The sequence below is a fragment of the Coregonus lavaretus genome (assembly GCF_964263955.1).
Source record: "Coregonus lavaretus genome assembly, chromosome: 8".
Lineage (NCBI taxonomy): Eukaryota > Metazoa > Chordata > Actinopteri > Salmoniformes > Salmonidae > Coregonus > Coregonus lavaretus.
This window is the reverse complement of record NC_139995.1, coordinates 35425876-35445098: the sequence shown is the minus strand read 5'-3', so window position 1 is coordinate 35445098 and position 19223 is coordinate 35425876. Positions and strand designations below refer to the sequence as shown.

General features: G+C 40.6%; 1 protein-coding gene across 1 annotated transcript in view; it reads right to left on the bottom strand.

Annotated features, from left to right (window-relative positions):
- The window catches only part of LOC311133674 (E3 ubiquitin-protein ligase MARCHF9-like), a gene marked incomplete at its 3' end in the record, with an annotated part of 36106 nt that extends 24835 nt beyond the window's left edge, over positions 1-11271 (bottom strand). The window contains exon 1 of the mRNA XM_084167207.1: positions 10768-11271. Within this exon, the coding sequence (XP_084023333.1) occupies positions 10768-11109 (342 nt within the window). The 5' untranslated portion in view covers positions 11110-11271. The remainder of the gene's footprint in view (positions 1-10767) is intronic.
- Positions 11272-19223: the final 7952 nt, after the last annotated feature.

Genomic DNA, 19223 nt, shown 5'->3' with positions numbered 1-19223 from the left:
GCACTGATTAAGGGTGCTTGTATAGGCTCTGCCAATTCATCTGTCATTTGAGACACACATGAGTACACATACACCTTGATATCTAGCGATATCCCTGTATTTCATTTAGCCACTGGCTGAGGTTAGAGGTCAGGGTCAGGTGGTTTATTCCATTCCATTATGTCCTGCCATCAAGTGCGGAACATTATTCACTGTGGTAGAGAAAGGATGGAGGATGGAAGAGGAATGCATTTCCATGGTAATAAGATGGTATACATTTGCCAGGATAGCCCACTACAACACATTACAAAATGGAGTACAGGGATTGTACATAAAGGGTGAGTGACGTTTTGTGTGATGGAAGCAGGTGTATACAGTAAGTGGCATATAAATGTCAGTGGATACGTGAGGGGGGCACTAAAGTTTGGATTATGGTAACTGTACACAAGCACAGAACATGAAAGGAAATTGTTAAATGCTGAGAATGAATTTAGCTCATGTTTGATAATCGAGGATGTTCATGGGAGAGAATGTATAGTTTTACATGATTTGGGAGAGGATGAATTTGCTAATCCTGATATAGCCCCCACATTAATTGGAAATGATTGGCACCATTCCAGAAAACCTTTTCAAAAATGTCAATAAGTATGCCAAGAATGTATTGATTTAAAGAATGTGTAGTGTATAGTGGAACATAATTTGAGAGAGAATGGCATTGCTGCTAATCTAGATTCTCGCAGAACTACCCTAACGTTATATTAAATAAAAATAATTGACACCATTCCTAAACACAGACTCGCACACCAGACGATATGTCTTAAAAAAATTAAATCAGTATTCGTAGCAGTGAAAGTATAGATATGTTTGGAGTATAATTCTGATCATCATACTTTGTACAACTGTTGTTGTTGTTGCTGTTGTCGTTTGTCTGGGTTTGAGAAAGCAGACTTGGGGTAGGAGAGGGATAAAGAAGAAGGGAGATGGAGTGTAATGGTAAGGGCTGGCTGTGAGGATTACAGCTAAATGTAACAGAGATAATGAATGAAATATAGTGGCTACCAGATGAGTGTGTGAGAATAAGCCTGTATGTTTTTGTAAATGCCCTCATTACTACAGTGATAATGATTTCCATTCGTTTTCCTGCTCTTTTCTAAATGCAAACAGCTTTATCTTCCCATCCCCCGTTTCCTTCTCCCCTCGCTCTCTTTCTCTCCTTTCGCTCCCCTGTGTTTCCCCCTCTCATTGTTTCCCTTTCTCACCCTACCCCTCTCTCTCTCTCTCTCTCTCTCTCTCTCTCTCTCTCTCTCTCTCTCTCTCTCTCTGTCTCTCTTTTCTTATGTCTCCTCTCCTCTCTCTGGGAAGCTCATGTTGTTGTGAGTTTAGTTAAAGCTATGTCTTTGCAGTCTCTGTGTGTGTGTGTGAGAGCGAGCGAGCGAGAGTGTATATGTGTGTGTGCTCAGATTCCAGATAGCCACAGGGCTGCTGTAGAGAGGGAGAGGAGAAGAGAGGAGAGAGAGGCGGAGGGGAGGATGGATGAAGGGAGGGGGAGGGGGAGGGAGGGAGGGGTGGACGGTGAGTCAGCTCACTGCCTGTTTGCCAGCATGGCATGGCCATCCAGAAAGCCAATGGCTTGTGCCACTTAGCATGAAAACCCTACCATTACGCACACTTACAAAACACACTTGAGCTTTAATGTGGTCAATTTTTCATGGGCATACTTTATGTGGAGTAATCAGTCTGTCAGTGCTGGTGCTCTGATTGGGCCTTTGCCTTCATTCAATTGTACTGACATCACAGAGTGAGTTTTTTCCACTGTGATCAATCCTTAGTAATCCAAAATAGTAGGACTAATTTCTCTCACCCTAATTGCCCAGATTTTGTTATTTGCATTGAATAGTGTTATTGGTCTCTGTAGTTCATTCTCTGAAAATGTTATTTTATTTCAATCCTGCAAGCAAGTGTATCTCAGTCTTGGGGTTCAGTAAGAATAAAGTAAGACATCTGGATGCAATAATTGAGCAACAGTGAATTCATCGTTGATCAAGACATATTCTCAGCAAGCAGCTAATGCTCACAGACATGGTCAATAGAAAACATTCTCTTCATATGCTAATCCCTATGATATTTTGGCGGATGAAGAATATGGGGTTAGGGAAGGGAGTGGCAACTGACCACATATGCCATGGACTGTGGGGCATGGGTGGGACCAAACTTGATTCCCATCCCAAAACACGCACAGAGTGCCCATCACAACAACGCTATATAAATAAGATTTGTTTCGGGACATGTAAATATCCACGCCAGTTGATGGTTCAGCTAGCAAGGACGGAAGGGACTGGGGCAAAAAAAGCACCAGCAACATTAAACGGGCTAAGTCAAAGGTAAGTGAATCTGCTCCTTGGGCATAATGCCTTAATGAATCAAATAAAGTGGACAGCTAGGTGAATCAATGGTCTTTGTTAATAGGATGTTATGGAGAGACAGGTGGGCCAATGATTACATTATTACATTTACATTTACATTTACATCATTTAGCAGACGCTCTTATCCAGAGCGACTTACAAATTGGTGCATTCACCCTATAGCCAGTGGAATAACCACTTTACAATGTTTTTTTTGTTTTTGTTTTTTAGGGGGGGGTGGGGGGGGTAGAAGGATTACTTTATCCTATCCCAGGTATTCCTTAAAGAGGTGGGGTTACCCTGGACGACGCTGTGCAGTGCAGTGCAGTGCCTTAGACCACAGTGACCACCTGCAACCCTGTACATGTGACTATTCACAATAATCCACAATAATGACCACCTGCAACCCTGTACATGTGACTATTCACAATAATCCACAATAATGACCTAAATGACAGAGTGAAAGGAGAATATAAATATTCCAGAACATGTTTGCAACAAGGCACTAAAGTAATAATGCAAAAAAAATTAACAGGGCAAATGAATACACTTTTTGGGCCTAAATGCAAAGCCTTAAGTTTGGGGCAAATCCAACATAACATCACTGAGTAACTGCCTCCTTATTTTCAAGCATGGTGATGGCTGCATCATGGTAAAGGAATGCTTGACATCGTCAAAGACTGGGGAGTTTTACAGAATGAAACGAAACGGGAGATCCTAGAGGATAGACTGCTTCAGTCTGCTTTACACCAGACACATTATGATCGAAAGATACCGGGAGATCGGTGAAACAGTGATGTCTTTATGAATTCAATGGTGCGATTTGTCACCTGTTGATATCGATATAAGCCTGATACAATGTTGTGAGCTGGAGTGACATCCTCATGACTATGGAATGCTGAGTATGTCTTTATAATTTGGAAGCTATAGATAGACAGATAAGGGGCCAAATCTATCAAGTGTCTCAGAGTAGGAGTGCTCATCTAGGATCAGGTTCTCACTGTCCATGTAATCTTATTCATCGTGATCTAAAATGAAAAAAAATTACCAGAATCAGCACTCCTAGTCTGAAACGCTTGATACATATGGCCCCAACTGATAATATTATCATTAATCAATGGTTATTGAAAAGTGGACCAACGGATGACAAACCCTTCATGCCAACAACATATTTTTAGTAACAATGGCCTTGGAAGCTTGGAGTATGGAACATGGAAGAACAGAAGCAACAATTGTAGAACTATGGGGCAAGATAGAAATTACAGATAAAAGGAAAACAATAGACAGAGAAGGCAATAAAAGGTAAAGAATGTGAGAGGCTGAGACAGACAGCTTACATGACATGACACACATCAGGGCCCGTATTCATAAAGAGTTTCAGAGCAGGAGTGAGTTTTCCCTTTAAGATCATAATGAATAAGATGATGTGGACAGGGTAGACCTGATCCTAGATCAGCACTCCTACTCTGAGACACTTTGTGAATACAGGCCCAGGCCTGGTTGATGCACAGTGACACAGCATGTCCATCTCTCCATCTCAGGTTGACAGTGTCAACAGGGAGTCACCACCATCGCCGGAGGGCGGCCTGCTAATGAGCATGAATATTTGATACCTCCTGATGAGGTGGCTAATTGTGTTTGTCAAAGGTAAATGGCAAACGCCAGGGAGGCTGGGCCATCACCTGTTGAGACACTTAATCTGAGAAATTGATGAGGAGACGGAGAAGAGAATAGACTACATTCTCAGAAAGAAAGAGTGCTATGTGGCACCATTTGTCCCTGTAGGGGAACCCTTTAAAAAAAGGTTCTCCTACAGAACCATTTAAGATCAGATAGAACTCTTTCTGGTTCCAAATAGCACCCTTTAACCTCTTAAGGATTGGAACCTTTTTTTCAATTTTCGCCTATAATGACATACCAAAATCTAACTGCCTGTAGCTCAGGACCTGAAGCAAGGATATGCATATTCTTGATACCATTTGAAAGGAAACACTTTGAAGTTTGTGGAAATGTGAAATTAATGTAAGAGAATATAACACATTAGATCTGGTAAAAGATAATACAAACAAAAAAACATGTGTTTTCTATTTTTTTGTTTGTTCCATCATCTTTGAAATGCAAGAGAAAGGCCACAATATAATATTGCAGTATAGGCGCAATTTAGATTTTGGCCACTAGATGGCAGCAGTGTGTGCGCAAAGTTTCAGATTGATCCAGTGAAGCATTGCAATACTGGACTATTTTGTATCAAGTCTGCTCAAATGTGCCGAATTGGTCAATTGATACATTTTCAAGTACATAACTATAGAGAACATACAAAAATGATATGGTAATACAAAATGTAAGTTTACACATATACCAGGAATGTCATACATGATGCATCATTAGCTTATACACTAACTTTCACACATTTAGATGGCCGGGCGGGGTGGGTGTGGAGCCAGAGACAGCAAGGGTTCAAATTGTAGAACCCAGTTCCTACATTTGAATATAAAAATTGATTTTATCAAACAGAACTATGCTACATTTTATCTCTGGGACCCTCAGGATGACAAATTAGAGCAAGATTACTGAATGTAAGTACATTATTTACCTTAAGAGGTGAATGTATCAAACCAGTTGCCGTGATAGTTTTTCTTTTTTGTGCACTCTCCTCAAACAATAGCATGGTGTTTTGTCACTGTAATAGCTACTGTAAATTGGACAGTGCAGTTAGATTAACAAGGATTTAAGCTTTCTGCCCATATAAGACATGTCTATGTCCTGGAAAGTTTGCTGTTATTTACAATAGTCATGCTAATCACATTAGCGCACGTTAGCTCTACCGTCCCGTAGAGGTTAACAGGTTCTACAGATGTCACTCTTGTGTTGCTGAGCATTTTCCTGCACAGCAGGAAATGCAAACTTTTAGTTTATTTGAGTTTTAAAAAGGCTTCTTAAGTTTGTAATTTCCACTTTTGAAATGTCAGACTTGATTTGCCCTAACAAATTTTTGTATCAACCCCTACAAAAATGTCCATTAATTGTAATCCACATACTATTCCCATTTCTTGTTGCTGCAGGATTATTTTCCTGCTGTGGCAAACTGGCTCAAATTAAGATCCTACATCTGTATTTGGAACTCAGGTTCTATTTGGAACCCAAAAAGCTTCTATCTGACCTGAAAAAGGGTTCTATCTGGAGCCTATTTTCACAGGGTTCTCCTACAGAGACAAATGGTGCTACACATCCCTCTTTTTTCCGGGAGTGTACTTGAGAAACTCTTATAGAGGAGTGATATGGTTGATGTAGTGGTATTGTATGTGATTAATGTTGTGCACTTCCAAATACTCTGCTTGTTCCCTCAATGGCTTTCAATGAGAAACATTTGGAAATGGAATTGGAATTCCAGTTTACTTCCTGAATTGACTGAATTGAAAACATAACTGGCATTCAAGTGTTTATCAAGTTGAATATAACCTAGCTATAGAACGGGCTGATGCGTGAAAATGTCATACTGTAACAATATCAAAGCCAAAGAGTAGTCTTTGTGAATAGCTTACACAGAATCATCATGACAAAAGCTGCATAGGCAAACGTAAAAAATGAATGTTCTCAATTAACCATGTGGTTTAAAGAGATAAGAGAATGCCTAAAATATTCATTTTATTTTCATCACCTTTTTCCCCACTCTACTGTTCTTTCCCAACAGTACTACACTACCTTACTGTCCATCTCTCTTCCCCCCTTCTCTCTCTATCTTGTATATTTCCCCTCCCCCACTCTCTTTCTCCATCTCTTATCATCTCTCCTTTATGATCTTGCTCTCGCCTTGGTCCATATAATTTGAGATGTACCATATAAATGAGACGCACACACACTCTCACGCATGCATTCACACACTGGCACACACTTGCACACAAACACACACGTACGCACACATATTTTGACATGTGCACAATTAGAGTTACTACTGCTCCAGAAACACCAGACGGTGACATGATTTACAACATTCCTCTCTGACTACACTAGTGTGAAAAAATAGCGTAAATGTATTAATGCACAAGGTAATCAGATTCTTCCACCCATATGGTAATGAACACTTTCTGTATAGTTTCTATTTAGAGAACAAATACACAGGTAGATAGAAGAATGCGTAGGAAGACAAAGGGTAGGTGAACTGTTGTGAAAGCATGTTTTTTGTGTCAAATATCTTATGCTATGATTGTGCCTCATTTTACAGCAGTTTCCTGGGGCAGTCCCTTTATTCATGACACAGTTCCATTACTGTTAGATAGACTGAATAACTGAATCCCATAAATGACTGTACGTATCATTTATGAGGATTGGGATCTGACTCAAGTTGAATCTATCTTTAATGTAATGTAGTGAATAGTCTTCATGGTGTGAGTTTCAGTTAAAACCCTGGGATTGCATGTGGGACAGTTGTCCATCTAGACAATCCACTGTAGGTTCCATGAGCATGTCTCTCCATTGATATTGGATGAATGTCAGAATCTGCCTGCAGTCCAATGCCTTACACATCAGCACTCTCCAACCAGCAGAGCCTGGGTCCATACACGTGCAACACCACCACCACCTCACTGCAAATAACATAGAGCTACAGCCAGCTGTTCCAAGGATATTCTTAGAACTATACTTGCTACACTTTCAAAACATATTCTCATCTAGGATAAGATACTCCTTGACCTCCCATTTGAAACCCCCTTCCTAAGCTCTTCTTTATCTGCAGTCTTTCAACTAATGAGAAAATGTAACCCGTTTAATATACATGTACAGTTAGAGGTTTGGAAGGATGATCATTCCCCAGTTCAGCGATGGAATAATACACTGTATGTAGATTTGTGATAAGGTTAGGGCACTATACCCCTAGCTACAGGGTTTGTGCAGACTCCACAGTCCTCTCTTCATCTCTCTTATTCTACTGCACAGTAAGTCCCCATCACGACACTCCTATAAATCAACTCCACGCAATGTTGTCATCTCCGCTCTATCAATTGATCCACGTGCCTCCTTTCAAAGGACACCACCAAGTCTAATTAAAAGTATTCAGGGGTTCTGTCTCATTTGATTCCCTCAGTGGATGCTTATATCACGGGACATGGTGCTGCAACAAAGACTGTTTCTATCTATAATATTACAGCCCAAGGCTTAGCTCAGGCCTTTTTGTTGTTGTTGCTTTTTAACAAACAAATAGTCAAATAATTCATACAAAACTGATTTTGATTTAATTCACTCAAGTATACAGGAAGAGTATTTGGTAGAGTAACAGTCATTTTCTACCATCACTAATATACTTTTTTAAGGGTTGTTTTTGTACGTATTTCTTGGCAATGTTTCAAATATTTTGCACAGACAAGAATCTTTGTTGATTAATTGTGATTCGATGTCATGATAAAAGGGCAAAGGTCATTAAATGCATTACCCATGATGCACTTTACTACTGTATTTCAATGTATCTACTGTATGTCCTACTGTATTCAATCTGAGGGGTGTCCTATTGTCATTGTTGGTCCCTCACATGTTGTTACACCTCTTTTGACATTATTTGTGTTTTCCTTTTTGCCAGTGATGAAATCCTGACAAGATTTGCGATGGATGAAATCCTCTCAGGACCTTCCCACTGGGTAAGGGAATTTCATTTTTTTCCACCCAACTTTTAACCTAAATCCAATGACATGTTGACATTTTTTGTTGATTTCACGTGAATTCATGTTCGTTGACAACTAAACCAAATGTAAATCAAAACAAGACGTTGAAATGACATCTGTGCCCAGTGGGTTAGCTGTCACACAGTAGTGTCAGGTTCAGACTGACAGTGAATCAAATCACAACAATCAGACTAATATTGAAAGCACTTCTGCTCTACTCATGTTATCTGCAACATGACACACAAGCACACAAAAAGAACTCGGAGATATCCGGGTATATACAGGAGTTAGCTAGCATTATCCATCTCTATATATCAGTGGAGGCTGCTGAGGGGAGAACGGCTCATAATAATGGCTGGAACGGAGCAAATGGAATGGCATCAAACACATGGAAACCATGTGTTTGATGTATTTGATACCATTCCACTAATTCCGCTCCAGCCATTACCACAAGCCCATCCTCCCCAATTAAGGTGCCACCAACCTCCTGTGCTATATATGCAGAATGTGTAAAAAAAGATCAATGTTTGTACACTTAGGCCTACAGTTTATCGTTCCTTGTTTAAAATTCAGAGCTTGAAATATTAAAGCAATTGTTTTCTTCATAGTTTCTTATGGTACTTGGTATGTACCTACAGTAATAATCTGTATCTGCTTCTTGGTGGTGGAACCACTGCCTGTTTTAACCTGAAAAGATATACACTACCGGTCAAAAGTTTTAGAACACCTACTCATTCAAGGGTTTTTCTTTATTTGTACTATTTTCTACATTGTAGAATAATAGTGAAGACATCAAAACTATGAAATAACTCATATGGAATCATGTAGTAACCAAAAAAGTGTTAAACAAATCAAAATATATTTTATATTTGAGATTCTTCAAATAGCCACCCTTTGCCTTGATGACAGCTTTGCACACTCTTGGCTTCTCTCAACCAGCTTCATGAGGTAGTCATCTGGAATGCATTTCAATTAACAGGTGTGCCTTGTTAAAAGTGAATTCGTGGAATTTATTTCCTTCTTAATGCGTTTGAGCCAATCAGTTGTGTTGTGACAAGGTAGGGGAGGGGAGGGGGGGGGGGGGGGTGTATACAGAAGATAGCCCTATTTGGTCTGGAGCCAAATTTGCGATTTTTGGTTCCAACCGTCTTGTCTTTGTGAGAGGTGGTGTGGGTGAACGGATGATCTCCGCATGTGTATTTCCCACCGTAAAGCATGGAGGAGGAGGTGTTATGGTGTGTTTTGTTTTGCTGGTGACACTGTCTGTGATTTATTTAGAATTCAAGGCACACTTAACCAGCATGGCTACCACAGGATTCTGTAGCGATATGCCTTCCCATCTGGTTTGGGCTTAGTGGGACTATCATTTGTTTTTCAACAAGACAATGACCCAACACACCTCCAGGCTGTGTAAGGGCTATTTTACCAAGAAGGAGAGTGATGGAGTGCTGCATCAGATGGCCTGGCCTCCACAATCCCCCGACCACAACCAAATTGAGATGGTTTGGGATGAGTCGGACCGCAGAGTGAAGGAAAAGCAGCCAACAAGTGCTCAGCATATGTGGGAACTCCTTCAAGACTGTTGGAAAAGCATTCCAGGTGAAGCTGGTTGAGCGAATGCCAAGAGTGTGCAAAGCTATCATCAAGGCAAAGGGTGGCTATTTGAAGAATCTCAAATATAAAATATATTTTGATTTGTTTAACACTTTTTTGGTTACTACATGATTCCATATGTGTTATTTCATAGCTTTGATGTCTTCACTATTATTCTACAATGTAGAAAAATAGTCAAAAGAAAGAAAAACCCTTGAATGAGTAGATGTTCTAAAACTTTTGACCGGTAGTGTACGTTGGCACAATATATGAAACAATATGTATGTATTTATGTACAGTATGTATGTATGTATGTATGTATGTATGTATGTATGTACAGTATGTATGAATGTATGTATGGAACAATATGTATATGGAACAATGTATGGAACCAAGTACGAACAACTATATTTAATTTGTTTTGCTGTCTATTGGAAAACTGTCCCTCAAACAGGATAACAATACAACAATGTTTAATATTGGCACAGCACTGATAACCATCCATGATGTAAATTCTCTGTTACACTTTGTGAAAGTTTGACCCATTGGAGACATTTCCAGATTTGATGTTTCATGAGTTGCTTCATGAAACCAGACATGTGGCACCCTAATGTGGTCACAATGCCAGAGCTTAAAGTTAACCGGAGCTGTAAGTCTCTGAACGAAAATCCTGCTTATGCTCCTCAATGGAAGGAAGCTGTATCACTGTCTGTTTGGGCTGCAGCTGGAACATGAGGATGCAGAAACATGTCAACAAAGTTTAAGTTAAAAGCATTGTATCCACTTTAGTTATTCTGGATTCCAGGAGTAACAGTCTGCATGGAGCCAATGTGTCTCTTATGGGATCTTTGGAGGCAAAGGTCGACTTGATCTATTGTAGAAAAGTTTGGTCTTTGACCTGATAAAAGACATGCTTGTTTTCCTTAGCCATACAGTGATACCTGAGCTTCCCTGCAATGTGTGCTTATGTATAGACCTGAAATACATGTGAAGAACCAACTTTGAAGCCTTGAAGGGACAATGAAATAGCCCTGGAAACAATGGGGAAACGATGGGTAATCAAAAGGCGCATAGGGAACGGTAGCCTAGACGTGGATAGATAGGTGAAGTGCAGGGCTTCGGTTCAGGACAGGAGAGCCTACCTGTTCGGGGCCCTGGAAGCAGATCCGGCACTGCGGCGAGCGCATGCCACTGTCCAAGCTGCTTGTGAGCGACACAGCGTCCAGGCTCGCTTGAAGCTTCGCATCCTTCTCCTCGAATGCCAGGCTCCGCGGCCGGGGATTGGTGCCATAGTACTCTTCTTCGTCGTCCCGGGTAGAGCAGTCGAAGGGTGGCCACCCGCAGCCTCCTACCCCGAGCCCTCGCATGCTGCTTGTTCGCCTGTCTGGGTCTGTGTCAGAATCGGTCCCCCGTCTTGAGCCAGACCGCATCAAAACCAGCACTTTCAGTTCATTGAAAAACATACGGATCCGGTACTTAAACATAATGATCTAGCCCACATAGGCAAAATGCGGCTGTAGGGTGAAATAGAAGGTATCAATAAAGGGAGTTGTATAAATCAGGCATTTTTTTTGCACGATTTGAGAGCCAAAATGGGCTTTGTAAGTAGCCTATTATTATTACGAAGTGCAAACCTATTTGGTTCAAGTAGCCTTCTCTAGCTATGGGCTATAGTATCAAAAAAATATCCGAGGTTTCTATAAAAAGCATGACTGCCGAGAACAAATCTTGGTCAATGGAAATAGATTGAATCACTCCTTGTTACATTTTCTCTGTTACCATGTGTAGCCGATAGCCAATGCGGAAGTTTTTTCATGGATGGGCAGTTTCTTTTGGGATTCAACCGATGCCGATACCAAAAAATCCCGACAGCTTTCAGTGTGAGCGATGAGCATAACCAAACAGCAATAGGATCAAACTGAATCCCCTCACGTACATTTTCGATCCAGTCACTTGCGTTTAACCAGAGTTGTCCAAGGTTTTGAACGAAAATTCTATCGCAAGCAGAGAGGGGGAGCAAAATAGATAGAGAGTGGAGTAGGGAGCGTTGGAGGCTCCGGGATAATATATAATGTTATTAAAAAACAGATGTCGCTATGTCATCAGTAATTCCACTGAGTCATGTTTGGGTGTTGTTTTCATCTGTTTAGTCCGTACAAAAAAGGCCAGTTGACAATCATCTCTCTGTTGTTTGTCCCTCAATGGCATGCTAGACTTCAGAACACCGTGCTTTTCTCTTCCCCTGTTTCCTCACTCTTTTTTTCTTCTGGCTGATAGATAGAGAATATGTCCCACACTGTTCCCTCTTCACATAAGTCCGAGAGCCACTTTACTATCCAACGTGTTCGCATTTTAAACAGGATCGGACGAGACATCAAAAACCTGTAGAAAAACAAACATCCCCTTGCCATTGAAATTCCATGCTATTTTTTGTTCTTCCTGCAACGATTCCTGCAGAACACACACCAGGAAGAACGGAGATGCCAGGGAATAACCCCCCAGAGTATGGGAACGAAGCAAACCGATTACATCGCCATGCCAGATCAACTTTGCCACCAAATAACGGGTTCGTTTACTACCAATAACTAATTACGACCAATCACAACAATAAAACGCTATTTTACATGGCAGTGTTTAAATACTTGCTTCTGACAGCAGACGTGCCTCCATCGAAATTGATTTGGTGGATGGACAAACGGAGGATCATGCCATGAAAATGCATGCTAGCCTAATTGAAACACAGATGTGTTTTTCTATATCGTTGTTGTCCCCTCATTTTCCTATGATTATTCCTTCCTCAGTCTATCCGTGAAGGAAAAATGCTCCGCCGTATGGCTGCGCATTGGCAGAAGCCGCTGTCGGAGGTGCTGATTTTCATGTGACGTTGCGGCTACGTGCTAGTCAGTGTATCCCGGGAAATCTAAACGGTGTATGTAATGTCAATGGACAAGGACTGATATTAGTAGTCTGCCACTGCCCCGGAGTGAGTCTTCTATCACATGTCTATCTCTTGTTACATATGCCTATGCATAGTTTATTCAACGTTTTCTCAAGTCTAGGCCTATCATCTAAACGGATACTAGGCTCTTGGCTTACATGAATGTTGTAATAATGCACATTGCTTCACTAGCCACCCAACCACTGTGGTGTTCTTTCATGAAGTTCAGCCAGGTGTTACTTAATGCCACAAAGAAAATGACACGAATTTCAAAGAACTCGGCCAAGCAGCATCAAACGACTGAATAGATTAACCATGCCATAACTAGATTAGAGTTGAATCACAGCCAGATGAAAACATTAGTTACAGATATATGAAAGTGAGGATGTGAGGAGGGTAAAGCCTCTGTGTATTGTGAGCGTTGTCTGGCCTTGCCGGACCCCCACCGAGAGACACCCCGGACCGAACTCTTAAGAGGGCGGATGCTCACTGTCGGCGCCACATGCAGCAGCCTATATGGAGCGCCGAACCCACGTGTCCACATATTTAAACTCAATAATAAATGAGCGGAAAAATCAAGCAGTTTAGTGATTCCTCTGTAAGGCAGAAAACTATCAAACTAGCCTACGGAAACAAGAAACAAACAAACAAGTATTTAAGCTCATTATTATATTTTAAGAAAATACAAATAATTATTCATTGAAAATATGCAAGCATTTCCATGGTCACATGACAAGAAAAACAGTTTAGCTGAGCAACAGATCTGTTTAGGGAATCAAACAATTATCCATCAGAGATTTATGTTCCCTCTCCGGCGTTCGAGGTCCCCAGTCTGCTCATCATTACACACACCTGTCACCATCGTTACGCGCACCAGCGCCTCATCAGACTCACCTGGACTCAATCACCTTCCTGATTACCTCCCCTATATCTGTCACTCCCTTTGGTTCTTTCCCCAGGCGTTATTGATTCTGTTCCTGTGTTTCATGTCTGTACGCTACTCTTGTTTTGTTCCATTTATTATTAAATTCACTCCCTGTACTTGCTTACCGACTCCCAGCGTACACGTTACATTAGGCCATTTTGTGTATTTCCTCGTCCGTTTATACACCCAGTGCTTTTACAAGCTCCTAGTCCAGCTGGGGGCATCCGGTTTACGGGAGCTGTCGATGGTGTTGAAATGAACACCATTAAATCCTAACCTGCTAAATTCGGCAGCAAAGTGCTGCCTGGGCCTGAGGGACCGAAGTTGACAAAACTGATAGTAAAAAAAACAACTCTCCCCTTTACAGATAGGAAAGTACCACCACAATAAACAAAACATTTAATACTAAAACCAATTGGATAGAGGAGTAGGCTACCCCGGTGTCCTGGCCAAATGTCCAACCTGGCCTCTGTTACGTTTTTTATGTTGATTGCCATCAAATCACCCTGCTGGCAGGTTTAAACTGGGTCATTTTGAATCCTCATCTTCCCACTGCAACACTCCACAGGTCGTCGTTGTTGTAAAACAGAATGAGTTCTTAATCAAACTCATGATAAAGGGCAAACTGTGTGGAGGCCAACATTAAAATGGATCTCTCCAGTATATGGATGCACCCAGCTTCAAAACATTGTGTGTCATGATCATTAATGTGCCTACTTTTTAAACTTCAATAACTCAGATTTATACTCAGCATTACAATATAACACAAACTTTTCAGTGACTTCAAGTATTTTCACACTCTCCCATCCACTAACTGTATTCATCAATTAAACAGATGACACAAGAGTGTTATAAAATCAGAACACATATAAGCAAAAATCAGCAGTAAGCTCGGTCAGCGCTGTGAACAGAATTGTAACCAGTACAATTAATTATATGCTGACATATTAGTGCTGAAATTAAATCATTTGTGTGGAGGACAAGAGCCAAGAGAGGACAGGGAGACCCAGAAGTAGAGAGAAAAATAGATTTAGGTTTAGAGTCCGCAATGGAAAATTGTCTGTATGAGTGTTAAAAAAAAAAGCAACAACCGATAGATAGGCCTATATCACATTTCATACTATCTATTTAAGAATGTGAAGTTTGAATAAGCTCAATCAGTTGATGTCAATAGGCTAACGGTTGACTACAACATGAATGCACTGACTCTGGATAAGAGCGTCTGCTAAATGTCAAATGTAATGTCCTTTGAAAAGGCCAATGGGTTGTCCAGGCAGGCTAACTCTGTCAGTCGGAGAGACACCACTACAGCACATGTTAGCTAAGTAAGAGGGAGATAACTAACGTGGGAGAAAGCAGAAGCAACAAAAGGAAGAAAGATGAGGGCAAAGATAGTGTAAAATTCAAAGGAAGAGATGAACAAAGATAGTGTAAAATTCAAAGGAACAGATGGACAAAGAGAGAGGGTGAAAGAGGGTGGTGGTTGTGTCATGGAGACATTAGTAATATTGGCTATTGATCAAGAACAAAGCAACACCATTATGTTTCATAGGTTATCTGCAGAGGGCTGAGCAGCTTTGTGACCATAAGTCTGAATAATACACCCACAAGAACCCAAATAGACAAATACCAGCACACTAGAAGACTCATACAGACACACACTCACAAAAAAAACACTGACATGACACAGGTACACAAAAACAGACACTTAAGACACTCAAACCAACACACACACACACACACACACACACACACACACACACACACACACACACACACACACACACCGCCCTGGCTGAGTACAGTCTGTCTATACTCAGCCACGTCACCCACACCAAATGCACACAGATTGTACTGGCAAGGCAGCGTGTTCAAAGTACAAAGAAAACTCTCTCAGTTCAGCTGTTTAGCTTGTTTACCAGAAATACTACATTCACCAATACTTATTTTCCCCTGGCCCTGAACTTCTCACCCAATTATCCTCTTCCCATTATTGTGGGTCCTTACAAATCAATGATCAGCCTGACTACTCTTTGTCATTCGCTGCGGTTTTAATATATTACCATCGGAAACTGACAAATAGAGTGGAATAATAGACTATAATAGTGACCATGATACAAAATAGGATACAGAGGTTTTTTTCCCCACAACCCTGACTTATAAGAGTACTTAAAAGTAGGCATTACGAAGTAATCTTGGTCCCTCAAACAAACTGACTGGAGATCTTTCTGCTCTCTGGTCTAGTGGCTGACAGGCTGCAGGCTGTCCAGGCCCTGCTAGCTCTCTGGTGGACAGATGGTCATCCCAACTCAGTGGCGCTACCGCAACCGTTATTGCAGCCAGCCACTCTGAGTGAAATATACCCTGGCATATGGGCCAGCATGGCGGGGAGGGTCCTGGCAGAGGGCCCACTGGAGGCCCAGCAGACGGGATGGGGCCCTGCGCTCGTTTGCCTGAGAGCGTCCAACTTTACCATGGTGCTGACAACTTACTAAGACAAGAGCTCACCTCCTTCAGAATGTTACCGTTATAGGTGTTCAGACCCAACTGGGTCATGATGAACTATATAATAGGATCATTCAGAAGCCCAGTTACAAGTACAAATACAACAGCATTGAATGTGTTAGAGAAATGTTTTTGATAACAATAAGTGCCCAGCTAGCACATTTCGTTCCTTGGAAGTTGTGGGAACGTAGGCTTTTGGTTTCCCATTGGTTCTGGGAACAAAGCTATACGTTTCCTAACTGGTAAAACTGATTTTTTTTTAAACGTTCTGAGAATGGAAGTGAAAATGTTGCCTGTTCTGTGAAAATAAAATTTTAGGTTGCAAGGCGGTTCTGAGAACATTTTACTATGGTTCCCTGAAAGTTTTCCTGGGGTTTTATTAACATTCTGAGAATTGAAATTATAGGTTATTTGATGGTAATTAAATTACTTTCTGAGAACATGTTTCAATAAGACTTTTAATAACATTGCTAGTTTAGGTAACACAGAACGGACCCATAGAAATTCATTTCCTTAGGCATTAATCATGCAAACACATTTCTTTTTTTATTGTGGCACGGCATCAGTGATTGTTAAACCTATGATCTTCTGTTCTCTATCCATGAAATTAGTCCACTGTGCCACCAGGATGGAGCTAGCATGCCATGTTTTTTTTACTCATACAAAGCTGTTCATTTCAGTCTATTCAAACAGACCCAATTTCAAAGGAAACAAGCACTCATTAAGATCAGGTGTGGCTAATAAATGGGCATGGCCAACACACCTGAACACTCTTAACAAGATAGAGGATAGAGAGAGTTTTGTGATTGCAGAGAACGGAATGTACAGTGCCTTCAGAAAGTATTCACACAGTGAATCACACCCCTTTACTTTTTCCAGATGTTGTTGTGTTACAGCCTGAATTTAAAATAGATTAAATTGAGATTTTGTGTCACTGGCCTACACACAATACCACATCATGTCAAAATGGAATTATGTTTTTTGAAATGTTTACAAATTAATAAAAAATGAACAGCTGAAATGTCTTGAGTCAATAAGTATTCAACCCCTTTGTTATGGCAGTCTAAATAAGTTCAGAAGTATACATTTGCTTAACAAGTCACATAAGTTGCATGGACTCACTCCGTGTGCAATAATACATGTTTAACATGATTTTTGAATGACTACCTCATCTCTGTACCCCACACAAACAATTATCTGTAAGGTAATTTCAAACACAGATTCAACCACAAAGACTAGGGAGGTTTTCCAATGCCTCACAAAGAAGGGCACCTATTGGTAGATGGGTAAAAATTTAAAAAGCAGACATTGAATATCCCTTTGAGAATGGTCAAGTTATTAATTACAATTTGGATGGTGTATCAATGCACCCAGCCACTACAAAGATACAGGCGTCCTTCCTAACTCAGTTGCCGAATAGGAAGGAAACCGTTCAGGAATTTCATCATGAGGCCAACGGTGACTTTAAAACAGTTACAGAGTTTAATGGCTGTGATAGGATAAAGAAGTGCCCTTTAATATAGACCACATGGAATATTCAATAAATCAGATTTTTTATATAAATAAAGACTTGCTAAAATGCCAAAATTCAGCATTTTGACATGTCCCTCCGTGCACCTTCTGTGAATGCTAGGAAGATTTTAACCCACTTAACCCCAACATTTCTCCAAGTTTTCACCATCATTGTAAAGTACTAGTTATTTTGTTGCTTTGACAGTAAAATCAAATCGAATCAAATGTTGTTTGTCACATGCGCCGAATACAACAGGTGTAGACCTTACAGAGAAATGCTTACAAGCCCTTAACCAACAATGCAGTTAAGAAAAATAAGTGTTAAGAAAGTATTTACTAAAATAAACGGAAGTAAAAAAAAATAAAAAAATAACAATAATTAATTAAAGAGTAACAATAAAATAACAGTAGCGAGGCTATATACAGGGGGTACCGGTACAGAGTCAATGTGCGGGGTCACCGGTTAGTCAAGGTAATTGAGGTAATATGTACATGTAGGTAGAGGTAAAGTGACTATGCATAAATAATAAACAGAGTAGCAGCAGCCTAAAAGAGGGGGTTGGGGTGGGGTGGGGGGACAATGCAAATAGTCCGGGTAGCCATGATTAGCTGTTCAGGAGTCTTATGGCTTGGGGGTAGAAGCTGTTAAGAAGCCTTTTGGACCTAGACTTGGCGCTCCGGTACCGCTTGCCGTGCGGTAGCAGAGAGAACAGTCTATGACTAGGGTGGCTGGAGTCTTTGGCAATTTTTAGGGCCTTCCTCTGACACCGCCTAGTATAGAGGTCCTGGATGGCAGGAAGCTTGGCCCCAGTGATGTACTGGGCCGTACTATTAATTTATGTCTGTCCCTCATTTAAGGTCAACCCTGTTATGTGAACTGAACTCTCGTTTTAATATGGTGAAACTATTCCTTTTGAAATATTTTTTTCAAAAGAAACATTGAACATCTAATAGTCAAATCATAGTGTAAAAGCAGGTGAGCTGGTTCTACTGAGCGGGTCGAGCATAACACATCAACTATGTTACCCATAGATAGACAGGCTAGAAATGTTTTAACAATGCATTTAATTGCCACTCCCTGTTGCATACAACATGTTTCCATTCCCCCTGTCACAAGGGGATTTATGGCTGATTTAAGATGAAACCGAAAAAATAAATACACTTTCAATTTCGTGACGTTGTCAGCTAACCCATCTATTGGACAACCTGAAAAAGGAAATCCTTTTTTTTAATGAGTAAACAGGAGGTGGATGAGAAGAGTATGAATATATTAATAACATGATGGGTGTGGTCCTTTCAGATGTTAATGTTCTCACAATAACGAAAATCACTTAACACTGACTGTCAGTCAGGCCTATTGATGACATCAACTACCTAATAACCTATAAACTGTTAGAGGAAGGCATCGTTAGGCTGACATGACACAGAGGTCCTATACCTTATACTTAATTTTGTGACATGACACCTCTAAACTATGAGGTTTTGTTTTCCATCACTGGACAGAAACCCATCTCAGTAATGTCCTCTATGAACGGAATACATCTGCATGCTAAAAATACATGGCAACGATGTGTTTTCCCCTGTGCTCATTACCTATCGTTATACTTGATAACTAAAAGGTTTGAAGTAGTCATGTCAATTGAACAAAAAAGTAATCTGTGACTCTGACATTGGTTGTTTTCCTGTCCGACTAGATTGCAGACGTCTGCCAGATCTGA